The sequence below is a fragment of the Bombyx mandarina genome, chromosome 08 (assembly GCF_030267445.1).
Source record: "Bombyx mandarina strain Sakado chromosome 08, ASM3026744v2".
Classification (NCBI taxonomy): Eukaryota; Metazoa; Arthropoda; class Insecta; order Lepidoptera; family Bombycidae; genus Bombyx; species Bombyx mandarina.
The window spans coordinates 11,232,058-11,245,800 of record NC_143215.1 but is presented as its reverse complement, the minus strand read 5'-3'; the positions used below and the strand labels follow the sequence as shown (position 1 = coordinate 11,245,800).

Below are 13,743 nucleotides of genomic sequence, written 5' to 3'. Positions count from 1 at the left end.
TTACAATGGAAACTTCGCTAATTACATTAGGGACTACTCTGTGTTAGAACTAAGCACAAAATGTATTTTTGGTATAATAAAAAAAAAGGGGCTTTCATCCAAACGAAAGAAAAAGAATGGTTGTCTGATAACGTCATAAAAAATATTGACGAAAAATTGCAAACTGTTTTGAATTGAGTTACTACCCTTGAATTATCATTATTTTGTGTATAATACAAAGATGGAGTTAATTTGAAATTTACAATATTTTCGTAAAATTAATGCTTGGGCCGATCATGCCTCTCTATCGCTTGCTCCGCGCTCTCTCAGACACGCTCAGGCTCAGGCGGAACGTGAGACTTTTTCGTGAGGGCAGCCGGTGTTCGTTGATTTATAAGATTTTTAAAGAATGCTTATTTAATAAATTAGAAATACCTTTGGAACAGATCAATCATCCAACCGCAGCAGGTGAAGATGCAACACATCCTTATATAATTTTGATCCCATTTATTACTTTAAAGCTTGAACCTGCGAAACGTAGTTTCACTAAAAGCTTAATAAGCTAGTAATTTTAATGACGATGCTCGTTTCAACTAAAGTTTGACTACCACATACGTGTAGAAAATTGTTTTTGTTTTTACTCTACATCCCACCATTCTTATCTAAAAACAATTGAAAAACAATTATCTGCTGTTTTGATACTTATGAAATCATGAAAAAAAAAAAAACCACAAAATAGCCATTTCGATCGAAGTTTTGTTACATTTATCATTACTGTGTCTATTAGTGCGCATACGATGGCCACTTCGTTCATACATCGTGCGGAATTCTTGTTAGCTATAAATACAATGCAAGGTCCTTTTTATTGGTGGTAGGACATCTTGTGAGTCCGCGCGGGTAGGTACCACCACCCCACCTATTTATGCCGTAAAGCAGTAATGCGTTTCGGTTTGGAGGGTGGTGCAGCCGTCGTAACTACACTTGAGACCTTAGAACTTATATCTCAAGGTGGGTGGCGCATTTACGTCGTAGATGTCTATGAGCTCCAGTAACCACTTAACACCAGGTGGGCTGTGAGCTCGTCACCCATCTAAGCAATAAAAAAAGTGTAATCTGTCAATATCATTGTCATTAACTCTGAGTTGAAATTCAGAATTATCTACATTGCCTGTTACCTTATTTTCGACAGCTATAAGCGAGGAGTGTCCACAGCTAATTTCGATGCGAACAGAAAATTTAAATTTACATTATCAACATTTCCAGTAGACATCAAACAGCTTACACTCGAATGCTATAAATAAAGACAATAGAAATGTAACGTAACATTGAAGACAAAGCATTTCCGATCTAAAATTAAACGGCGGTACTACGTATTTATCATAAAATCCATTTGAAAGCAGAGTACTTCCTTGCGACCGAATCCTTTGAGATCTCAATCAGAAAGCAAGCAAATTACACTTGCGATCGTAAGCTTGTTCACTTGCCTCCGACATTTTGCCTAACCGACTAAGTAATGTTTCAAGCACACCTTAAGCAAGAAGTGCTGAACAAATAATTTGTCCAAATAGAAGTGAGTATCTGAGATTTTCATCACATATATTCGTATCTCGTATGACGAGACTGTAACGCAAAATTTACTCTTACATAACACCACAATTTCTGACAGATTCTTTCAAAATGATCAGAAATAGACGCTTGAAAGCAAATGTCAGTCTGTTGAAAATAATTGTCGAGCTAAAGAGATTTATTATTCGAGAAAAATCAATAGAGTAGTATTTAATTAGTATGGCATATACCATATTCTATTATTTCATACAGCGCGGACCGTCCAAAATTCGAAAACTAGAAACATCAAAGATCGTTATGAAATGAATAGGCTAATCTCAATTAAATATTAAAATTAATTAATGTAAAATGTAATGTGTGTGTGTGTTTTTGTATGTATATATATATATTGTTTTGTATCTTGTAATATGTATATATTATTATATGTAATGTTTACTGTATGCACTAGGTTTGTGTCCCTAATTCTTCTTTCCTTTTGCGGGCCTACTGGAAGAGATTTCAACATGAAATAAGTTAAAGAATAAGTAAAAGAATATTAAATAAATAAATAATTCTAGTGCCCCTGCGAAAGAACTATAACTATAGCTAGTGTCACTGAAATAAGGTGTTTAAACAGTCAGTGCTCTGAATTTTTTCGGGCAGTCGCGTCATAATTACTGCCTGACGTTTATTAGCAATGATTATCAACGGTACTATTTCCTGACCGCTAATGACATGTTCTTCTTCAAAAGGATTATCAGCGGTTACCATGTCCGCAATCGTGGAAATCACTCACCTTCACTAACCATGTCACCATTCGATGGCCAGAAAAAAATTCATTTCTTAAAATCAAATTTTTTTTTTTAATTTTTTTTATTGCTTTTATGCGTGGACGAGCTCACAGCCCACCTGATGTTAAGTGGTTAGTGGAGCCCATAGACATCTACAACGTAAATGCGCCACCCACCTCGAGATATAAGTTCTAAGGTCTCAGTATAGTTACAACGTACAGTAAGTATTAAGCCTTTATCTAGTTTTATAGTTTTCTAATTTGATACACACGGACCAATATTGTTTTAATGCTAACGTTGAAAGCTGCTGCTAGCTCAGCGGTAAATTGAGTTTCGCTAGCTTCCACTTTCACCTTTAAGTCGTCGTTGTTGGCTTTAGTTTTTGGACCGCCACGGGGTTCTTTTAGGTCAAAATTTTCATATCGGAAACGTTCAATAGTGAGTTATGCATTCGTTTGTTCGCTTCTGACGTTATAAATGTTGTGGGCTCGTTTTGTGGCATTGCTATCGCGACGGAAGTCTTATTTCATAATCAATCTTATTTTTATCGTGTCCATATTGATGAAAAATATACAAATGTAATGAAAACAAAACACTAATCAACAAATAAATGACTGAATTTGAAAATATTTTAAAAATAGATTTCATTTGAATTTAGAACTTAATGCCAGACATACATAAGTTACGTTGCAAATGGCCAGTGCTGTAAAACGACAACTTCATACGTAAAGATCTATGTATTAATTAAAATTTAAAATGTCCAAACGGGCTATTACGAAATTACTCGAAATAGTCGACTTTGAACTTACTTCAAACAAGTTCACGGACCAACTAGAGGTTTCTGTAATTTAAACCAAGTTCCGAAGTATAGAAAACATTTTCTATTAGATTTGATGTTGAAAAAAAAAAACCAAATATTTTCGTCACATTTTCTTTTAAGCGACTCTGAAGACACTGAATAACATCTTTAAAAAATGATGAAACATTCCACATTCTTAGACATGCAATAAAAGTTTCAATTTTGTTCTTAAAGAAAATAGAATTTTGAGTCATGCGTACACTGTTCTTTTAAAAGCCATACATTGAAATTGCTTGAAATATGTACATAGATAATTGTTTAAAAATTACCTTAAGAAATAAGCACATTACGGGTGCGTTTTTTTAGCAAAGTTTATCAAATTCTTAACACAGCGTTTGGTGTTCAAAACAGATATAAATAAAAAACTTCTACTATGAAACTATACTGTGACCTTAGAACTCATATCTCAAGGTGGGTGGCGGCATTTACGCTGTAGATGTCTATGGGCTCCAGTGGCCACTTAACACCAGGTGGGCTGTGAGCTCGTCCACCAATCTAGCAAAAAAAAACTTCTAAACGTTTCTTAATAATGTTTTCCAATACTTTCTTCGTTTTATTGTATACCCATTGTCATATTTGTACGGAAAACGTGACAAGAATTGAGTTCGAAAAATGTATATCGACTACGTAATGACTGAAATGCCTTTAAGCATCTCTCTCTCTCTCTCTCTTCGATCAGTCCCTCACTGCTGAGGATCGTGACTCCGTCCGACTCCGTCAAAGAGCTGTCTTCATCGATTCCGCCTTGCAGCCCGGTGGAGTGCGTCGCTGACAGGTATCCCCAGTTCCTCCGCTATTTGGTCCGATCATCGTTTGGGACCTCTACCCCTAGGCCTTTTTCCCTCTATTTTACCGGTCACCACAAGGCGTTCCAAATTGCTGGTATCCCTGCGTGCAACATGACCAAAATACCGCAATATTCTTTGTAGGCAGGTTGTGGATAGACGTGGAATCTTTTCTATTTTTAACTGCCTGAGAATAGATATGTTGGTGCGGCGGGCCATATTTAAGCATAATACACAAGAAATTTGGTTATTAATCAATAAGCTACAGATATATGTCTCAATTTTATTTGTAATGAAATTTCACAAAATAATATTAGGGAATTTATACAATTAAACAAAGCGAAATAATTTAACATAAATCAATTCATACATACCCCACACGTTTTTTTTACAATAAAATGATTTTTTCTTCATTCTTCTATTTTTAATTCAAATTTATTAAAATTTATTTTCTGTTTTTAGTTGGATTTTCTATAAAAGCGTGTTTTTTTTGGTTTTTTAAACTATTATATATTTTTAATTTTTTAGTTAAATTTCAATTTTTTTAATATATATTTTCAATTTTTCAATAATTTCATCCGAGTCAGTCTGTAACTTATCCGTGAAATAGGTGATCGGCGCGCCTGGTTGTTTCCCTTCTTGGCCTTGACATAGAGACTCCGGGTCTCAGGAAAACAAAAAATCGATAATCCTAGCAATTCTAGTAAGGATAACGGATCAAACTGCTTAAAATATTGAATTGTCATCGGTCCTTAATAAGTATGCCAAATTTCGAGTTAATCCGACGTTTTGAAAGGGGATCAAAATCATATTGAAAGATTCCGTTACATACTAACATACGTATGAAGTTGATAAAAGCGTATTAAAAAAAAAACTTTCTTACAAAAAAATAAGTTATTCTCCAAGCCGAGTTTTTTTACTGGTGGTAGGATCTCTTGTGAGTCCGCGCGGGTGGATACCACAACCCTGCCAATTTCTGCCGTGAAGCAGTAATGTGTTTCGGTTTGAAGGGTAGGGCAGCCGTTTTAACTATACTTGAGACCTTCGAACTTATATCTCGAGGTGGGTGGCGCATTTACGTCGTAAATGTCTATGGGCTCCAGTAACCACTTAACACCAGGTGGGCTGCGAGCTCGTCTACCCATGTAGCAATAAAAAAAAAAGCTGAGAATAGTACCGTAGTAGTAGAAATTTTATTCTGCTAACGTGAATAATATTGTATGGTAACTTCGTGGATTTCCACGATCCAAGAAACAGTACATGCTCGATTAAAGATTCAATTAGGCGAATCACTGCACAAAGATATCACATTATATTGAATTCGGATTATTCGGATACCGTCTCTTCAGGTTGTTATATAAAATGTGTGCGAGTATAATAAAAAAAATGGGTATTTTTAGACTAGTCAAAATGAAAATCATAGTCCTTTATTTCGTATTTCTTGGTGGATTGTAGGCCGACACGGGTAGGCACCATCGTTCTATCTACTTCTGCCACAGAGCCTTTAGACACTTTAATAGTTTTAGACAAGCATCATTATTTCCAAGAATACATTAGTGATGACTATTTTATGTAATCTTGGTTGTGTAGTGCAAGTTTTAAAATTATAATACGAATCATAATTAATTATATCAATAGAGTTAGTGGATTATATAACATGCGAGAAGTCGACAACTTTTCCTTAGACTACTTGTTGCAGTTCCGATCGGAAGTGGTACGTGCGGGCTAAATGCCGCCGGAAACCGCGGAAACCGCACCCGCCGCTATTTCCGGTCGACGTCTGCTCTATTCTTTTTAATAATATAATGTTAACAATCCGAGTTCGTACTGTTGGATGTATGAATCATTTATGTGTATTATATAAGGTGCATTCTAATTTAAGTATGAGTAAGGACGGCTCATTTAAAGCTTGTACGATGATTTTATGACAGACTAGCTGACCCGGCAGACTTCGTAGTGCCTCAATCGATAAATAAAAGACCTAAACTTTTGTATAAAATAAACTTAAAACAAACAAAAGAATCCGTGCAATGAGGGACAAATCAAAGGAAAAACAAATTGTTATTTTTATTTAATTCCGAGCATTTTTATATTAATCTACCTTTTAAACCTTCTCTGGACATCCACAAATAATTCAAGACCAAAATTAGCCAAATCGGTCCAGCCGTTCTCGAGTTTTAAGCGAGACTAACGAACAGTAATTCATTTATATATATATAGATGATAGACGATAGATGATTACGTACACATGCTTAAGTAACAAACGTGTTTTCACCCATGTAGCTGCATCAGAATTTCACGTTTTCAATTAAAATTAGCATTTTCAAACCAATAACCGTTCGAATCATACACAATATGAACATCGACAAACAGAATTTAATATGAAAGTCAACGATACCACAATCGAATGATCCAGAACAATTCGATACACAAAAATTCTCGTTCATACAGTAGCAATTTGTATCCTCACAAACTTCCGCACAAAGGCTGGATTAATTCTTTATTCTGTGTGTTTTCTTTTATTATTTTCACTCGGCCCGTATTAATTTTGCAGAGGTTTCAGTCCCCCTGTGCAAAGATACTGACTTTTAATATTTCATGTAGCGTAATACCTTTCGCGAGCTTTTGAAATCGTAAAAATAAAGTTCTTCGACTAAGCTCAAGTCCTAAATATTAATATTATCGACTCCGGAGGACGGAAAACGACCGATAGGATTGCATTCGGCAAATGAAATTTCGAACGTATTTTTTATTTTTGTATTTGGAGAGAGAATTTTATTTAAAAATGTTAGAAATTTTATAAGTATTTAGATTTAGATGACATAGGAAACATTAGGAGATTTAGGATTTAGATAGCCGAAGACAGTCCTAGTGGCGTAAATCGGGTAATGCCTATGTCTGGCAGTAGACAACTGTGGGTTGATCATGATTATATTATTGTGATTCACTGATATCGATCATCAAAAAAAGTTCAACACAGATTCTCATACTTCAAATTTGCAACGGCAATGTTAAGAGAAAAAAAACCGAGTACTATGCTACGGATAGACAAAAGACTTCATCTTTATCCATTGAGAAGAGCTTGTAAAATTGATTCAATGGGAATCATGCGAAATGGGTTTCCTCATTAATTCTTGAACAAAAGGAGGTTACTCCAATAGGTCCTATTGTTTTCTTCAAGTTTCAGAAACTAGCTTTAAGTTAAGTTGTTAATTAACAAGCTAAGCTCAAGGTGTCTATCCAAAATGTCAGTTTGAAGAAGGTATATGTATTAATCACCAAAGCCTTGGGCTTTCTCTATTATTTTTGATTTTCTTAAGTCGAATGTGACGTCATGCGTTATCCTTAGGGATTCGTGAACAAGACGAGGGTCTGGAATCGGGCATGTTAACAAATTTATGAAAAAACTAATAATATACATTACTTGTTAGTGGGAGAAATATTGGCACACATCGGTTTCATTAAAAAACCGTTAAGGATTTTGTTCGTCGTTCTTGTCAGAGCACTCCTAGTGGGACATTTAAGCAGAATGGTGGTAGGACCTCTTCTGAGTACTGGTGGTAGGACCTCTTGTGAGTCCGCGCGGGTAGGTACTACCACCCCGCCTATTTCTGCCGTGAAGCAGTTATGCATTTCGGTTTGAAGGGTGAGGCAGCCGTTGTAACTATACTGAGACCTTAGAACTTATATCTCAAGGTGGGTGGCGCATTTACGTTGTAGATATCTATGGGCTCCAGTAACCACTTAACACTAGGTGGGCTGCGGTAAACAATAAAAAAAATCTACAATAAAACTATAATTTTTCAGCCGGCGTCCGCATCTTCGGTGCTCCTTGTCCACCTCGGTGCGGTGGGAGCTCTTGCGAGTGGTGCGGCTCTGTGTGGGGGCAGTGGGATGTGTGCGTGCGGTGCTTTGCTTCACGCGCTCCATCCGTTGCAGCTGTGGACTGTGTGCGGTCTGCATGCTGACCGAGCTGCCGCTATCGCTGCGCCTTTACACTACGCCGCCATGGTGTCTGCTAAGAAGGTACCGATAAATCATCACTATACGTACAAAGCAGTTGAGTCATTGATCTCGTATCTCAAGGTGGGCTAGCGTGGAGTATTAAAAAATCCATCATAAAATTTAGACTTTTTTTATTGCTTAGATAGAGTGGACGAGCTCACAGCCCACCTGGTGTTAAGTGTTTACTGGAGCTCATAGACATCTACAACGTAATGCGCCACCCACCTTGAGATATAAGTTCTAAGGTCTCAGTATAGTTACAACGGCTGCCCCCCGTTCAAACCGAAACGCATTACTGCTTCACGGCAGAAATAGGCAGAGCGGTGGTACCTACCCATGCGGACTCACAAGAGGGGTACCACCAGTAATTACGCAAATTATATTTATGCGGGTTTGATTTTTATTACACGATGTTGTTGTTCCTTCACCGTGGAAATAAATCGTGAACATTTGTTAAGTACGTATTTCATTAGAAAAATTGGTACTTGCCTGCGAGATTCGAAAACCGTAGTAGCATCGCTAAATACGAATGCACCGGACGTCTTATCCGTAAGGCCACGACGACATCAAAACGCTTTTTAGAAATAGGTATTATCAATGGTCAAAATGATGAAATAGATTCTTATTTGATATGTGATGGATTTTACATCTTACATTTCGTTGGGGATGTGAAAAAGTACGTTTTATTACTGTATGTCGAAGCTGTCCAGAATTACGCACGTCTGTTTTGTTAAGCGAGTGAAAAATCATTAGCACCTTTCTCCGGCTCGTGCATTTAAAAATGCATGATCACTGGCGTTCCGACCCTTTCCCTAGAATATTTCTTTAACCGGTGTGCGTGTTTGTACGTGTCTCGCGTGCGCTTTGATGTCAAATATAAATATTCTGTCGTTTTGAACATACAGACGGAATACACAAGCAATGAATTGTTTGTAAAAAAGCTCATATATTAAACAACGACTGGAATGGCGTCGCCTACAGCGTATTTTCGTATAGTATGTTCCCACACCCAAAGAGCTACGTGCCACATTGCTTCCGGCCTGCCTCGGGTGACTCGGACAAAGGTTGTTGAGTGACAGGGGATCTTAGTTGTTCCGTACGCCGTCTACTACCCAAGAAGCGTAGGAAGAAGTCCAGCGATTACCTTCTGACCAAAAATAAACTTAATTTGGTTGAAGTACAAATGTTCACAATTATAAGCGTACTAGCTGTACCCGTCCGCTTCGCTGGCCATTTCAAATTAATATTATTATTTCTCACCCCCACAAAGATTCTCATTATTAAACCCCTCCGCAACTGGTGTAGGGAGTCCAACACTCATATAAACATTAGCCTATCCATTAAGTACATGTATTTTCTACATGGATACCAAGTTTCAAGTCAATCAGATGCATTGTTCAGTAGTTATAACGGAAAATCCGTAAAAACCACTGTAGATTTATATATTAGTATAGATTTACAATTTGTGGCGTATCGTCGTGTACAAGGCGTGTCGGTTTCAGTTCTAATTTTATGTTTTTTTTGTGTAGGTGATGATTTGCGTCGCAGGTGGATGGGTAGCAACGGCAGCACTACTGGCTCCATTGGCTGCCGCTCAGCCACCATTAACCTATAGTTCTGGATTAGGAAGTTGCGCTCCAGACTGCGGGGCTGGGCCAGCAGGCCTGGGTTTCTGTCTTCTTTACGCATTGGTGACATTACTGATACCAGTTACTCTAGTGCTTATGTGCAGCTTGAAAATCCTTCGTATAGCGCGCTACCATCGACATAGGATTGCTGCGGCAATTTACGAAGTCACAATATCTGCGCAAGTGACGGTTACACATCAAAGGAATCCATTCTCACCTCCACCACCACCACGTCACCGAGCATTATCCGCAGTGCTACAACCGCTCGGGTCACTGGCAATATTATATTTCCCTTATTATTGCATTTTAATATGGCCCGCTGTGTCTGCTCCGCCACAAATGCTGGCCGCACTATCGGCAACCCTACTGGCGGCTGCCCCTCCCGTTAACGGCATTTTGTACGGTATTCGAAGCAGAGCTCTCCGCGATTCTCTTCGAAATTACAGACGAAAGCGGATGACGAAAAGTGAAGTAACCCAAGAAATTCAGGCCCGAACCCCAAGTGCGTGTGGATCTCGAAGACCATCGCTATCAGCTGGCTCCGGCTGTATACGTCCACCGACAACAAGAAGGCTGTCTGATGCCGCGGCGATGGGATCTCGGGGTTCGGAGCGTCCGGCGCAACGTGCCGCTTCCTGTAACATGTTGCAAGATTCTCAAGAAGAAGAAATATCAAGACGTACTTGTGCTATTCCGATAATTCGGGCGCCGCCGCACGTGGTGCTCGGTCGGGCTCTGGGCCTTGAAGAAGGTGGGACTAGAGACCGACGGAGACGTCAGTCGCCACGTATCACCGTCACTCGCGCTATGTCCGACGAGAGCGAGTCTCCCACTCGGCGTCCGCTGTGTCGGCAACAATCACGCTCCAGTGGCGCTCTTCTCGGTGGCTTAACATACTCTCCAGTCATCTCTGAAAACATGCAATCAGATCAATCGGCAGACGAGCAGCTCCTTCTCTCCTGGCCCAATAAAAACAACACGAAACAAGAGGCTTTATAAAACGGGTAATTGTGTAGTGCTTTAATTTAGTGCGTGTTAAGACAGTAATGAAAGCGCGGTTTGACCACGGATCAACATTGTTATTTGTGAATGTTTATATTAAGTTGCTCTATGTAATACTCAACTAGACCTTCCTTTCTGAATGTTGACCAAATATGAAGTTTCCTATGAATATTGAGTGTAACGTAGGTGTTACGAGTTCTCCAACAGGGTTCCTCCATATCGTTAGCATGTACTTTTTTCTTCAGTGTATCGTAGAGATTTACGAAATATTCCATAGGCTTAGATTGAATAATTTAATTATTTCTCAAATTATTATTGTTATAGTGTTGTAAAAGTTTATTCCGCATCACAAAAAAAAAACTTCAAACATGTTCTACGTTAATTTTACTGCTTGACTGTCGATAGACCTATAAAAAAATCTAGCTTCATTTTTAATGTATTATTTTGAGAGCTCTGCTAAAAGTCTTTGTTGTGACGAAAAAAATAATTTTAAATTACCATTAATAAAAATTAAGGTGTTAAATAAAATTATTATGAATTTAACGTGTGACTCGCAATGAAGTGATGCACATTATTGTAGTTTAATAAAATTATATTCAAAGCTTTCACATTCAAAACATTATAATATGTATTTAATGCGAGAACATAGTATTTATGTGGTGATTTGTTGATAATGTTAGTAAACAGTGTGTAAATAGCATATAATGTGGATAATATTATAATAGGAAAATAGTATTTTAAAAATATATAGTGAAAACGTTATGTTTGAAAAAGTTTATTCAACGACTTATATAGTATTATTATGAATATTGAATGCTAAGCATCACCGTGGTTAATGAATTCTTCAGACATTCTTATAATATTATAAAGTATTTTCATTATTATTTTTTTGCAACCGTCCAATGCATGCTTTTGATTATTTTATTTGCTATTTTCAGTTAAGTTTTTGTTCATATTCCGAGTATTCTAGAAGGAAGATAACTATTTATTTCAGGAGAATATTGATCCCAATCTCAGATTCCCTACTGTCATGTGTTTAATATTCCTCAGTTAGTAACTGTTAAGTAAACGAATGCTCTTGAATATGTGATTAGTAAGTACAATTAATTTTATTGTTGTATTTCTGCAGTCGGGTTTTATTTTACTATAACATTTTGAATTACTATCTTCAATAGTTTCAAAGCATTAAATATCATAATCTATTCATAGATTTATGAAAGCGCATTTAATATCATTAAATAATCTAGTCATAAACGCTTTTAGTTAAATAGGTTTTAGATTTTAGAGTAAAATAAATGTTTGTTTAACTTTATTTAAGATGGTAAATATGTTTTCAAAAAAAAAAAAATATATATATATATATATGGTATATATCTAGTGCGCCGACAAATACGTAATCGAACTTAGGAAATTGGTGAAATAAAAACTAAGGGGACTGCTTGTTACTTATTACGTGCACAGAGTTGTAACTTCTTTTTTATTATTGAAAGATTACTGGTGGCCCGAAGGCCTTTCCAGTTTCTCCAGGACAGGTGGGCGAGAAAATGCTCAGCTAGGAGGAGTGGGATTCGCTAACAACTGCCCGAGTGCCTCCGAAGGAGACCTAACAACTCAAGAGCAATTGCTTCGCGAATGAATCTACTACCGGATCGGAATCGCGACCCGCTGAGAAGATCCGACGAGAAACTCAGCGGGCTGATGCATGGGTTAGGAGTTATAACTACTTTGCTGTACGAACGATAATTTGCAGATTTTATTCAAAAATCGTCAGTTAACCCCGTGTTTGTTACATGACGGCGAAAAGTATTCGAAATAAAACTCTATTTGCTGTAATTATTTATGTAAAACTTCTGTACCAGAAATAATATATTTTATGAGATAAATACTGTTTAGAACGTTAATGAAAATTATTTACACAAAATATATGTATACTCACATACATTTGTTGACATTTTGTTAGTTAAATTGAGACGAGGACTTTAAAAGTCGTTTACGGCCATCTGGTGTAGTGGTAAGTGACATGGTCACTACACAAGGGGGTCGCGGGTTCGAATCCCGCCAAGGGAAGATATTTGTATGATAAATATAAATGTCTTTTCCAGGGTTATGGATGTATATTAAATATGTGTATGTGTATAATAAAAAATCTTACATTTATTTCCGTTATCTGGTTACCTGTAACACAAGCTCTTTACGAACTTATCACGGGACCAGTTAACGTGGCGTGATTGTTAGTAAATATTTATTTATTTATTTATTTATTACAAATTTTGTCAATGTAAATTTACAATGGACATTTCTAATAAAACGGATGGATGTGGATTATTTTTTAAGATGTAACTATTATATATTTGGACAATGCTTCACAAATATCTAAAAATAAGTGTCTTTAAATCCTCTGTGTTAGGATTATTTTGTTTTTTTTTTTTGGAATTTTTTCAAATATGACATGTGTTTCGAAAATAGTTGCCTGAATTAGAAGGATAATAATACAAATACCGCTAAATTAATAATGCTATTTTGTCTATAGACTCGACCTTTTCCCGCCAAGTGTACAAGTCTGCAAATATTTTCGTTTCGTTGAAGGCAAAAGTTTCTCTACAAAGCGCTTAAATATATTATTTAAATATAATATTTTATATATCTAAACGATATGAATGTATGGTATAAGATAAACAAACGAAAGAATTCTAGTCAGAGAGCTGTTGTTTTAATGCCTGTGTTAATTAAATTAAATGAATTATATGTAAGTGTTTCAGAGAATACACGACTTGAATCTAATTGTTGTTTCATTATGGACCGTTACTAACCCAAGAAAATACAAAATTGATTTCAAAGAACAATATCCTTTTTGAGCTAGACGAGCATGTGGTAAGCTTGATGTTAATTGATGACAGCACTTGGGACACAGAGTTGAAATTATAAATTTTTTTTTATTGCTTAGATGGATGGACGAGCTCACAGCTCACCTGGTGTTAAGTGGTTACTGGAGCAAATAAACATCTACAACGTAAATGCGCCACCCACCTCGAGATATAAGTTCTAAGGTCTCAAGTAAAGTTACAACGGCTACCCCACCCTTCAAACCGAAACACATTATTGCTTCATGGCAGAAATAGGCAGGGTGGTGGTACCTACCCGTACGGACT

At 36.9% G+C, this 13,743-nt stretch overlaps 1 protein-coding gene across 2 annotated transcripts in view; it reads left to right on the top strand.

The window, feature by feature from the left end:
* Positions 1–13,375, top strand: part of LOC114251314 (uncharacterized) — a 138,935-nt gene extending 125,560 nt beyond the window's left edge. For both annotated transcript variants that reach the window (XM_028185528.2, XM_089729532.1), the window contains exons 3-4: positions 7,767–7,985; positions 9,494–13,375. In XM_028185528.2, the coding sequence (XP_028041329.2) occupies positions 7,767–7,985; positions 9,494–10,591 (1,317 nt within the window). In that variant the 3' untranslated portion in view covers positions 10,592–13,375. The remainder of the gene's footprint in view (positions 1–7,766; positions 7,986–9,493) is intronic.
* The last annotated feature ends 368 nt before the right edge of the window (positions 13,376–13,743 follow it).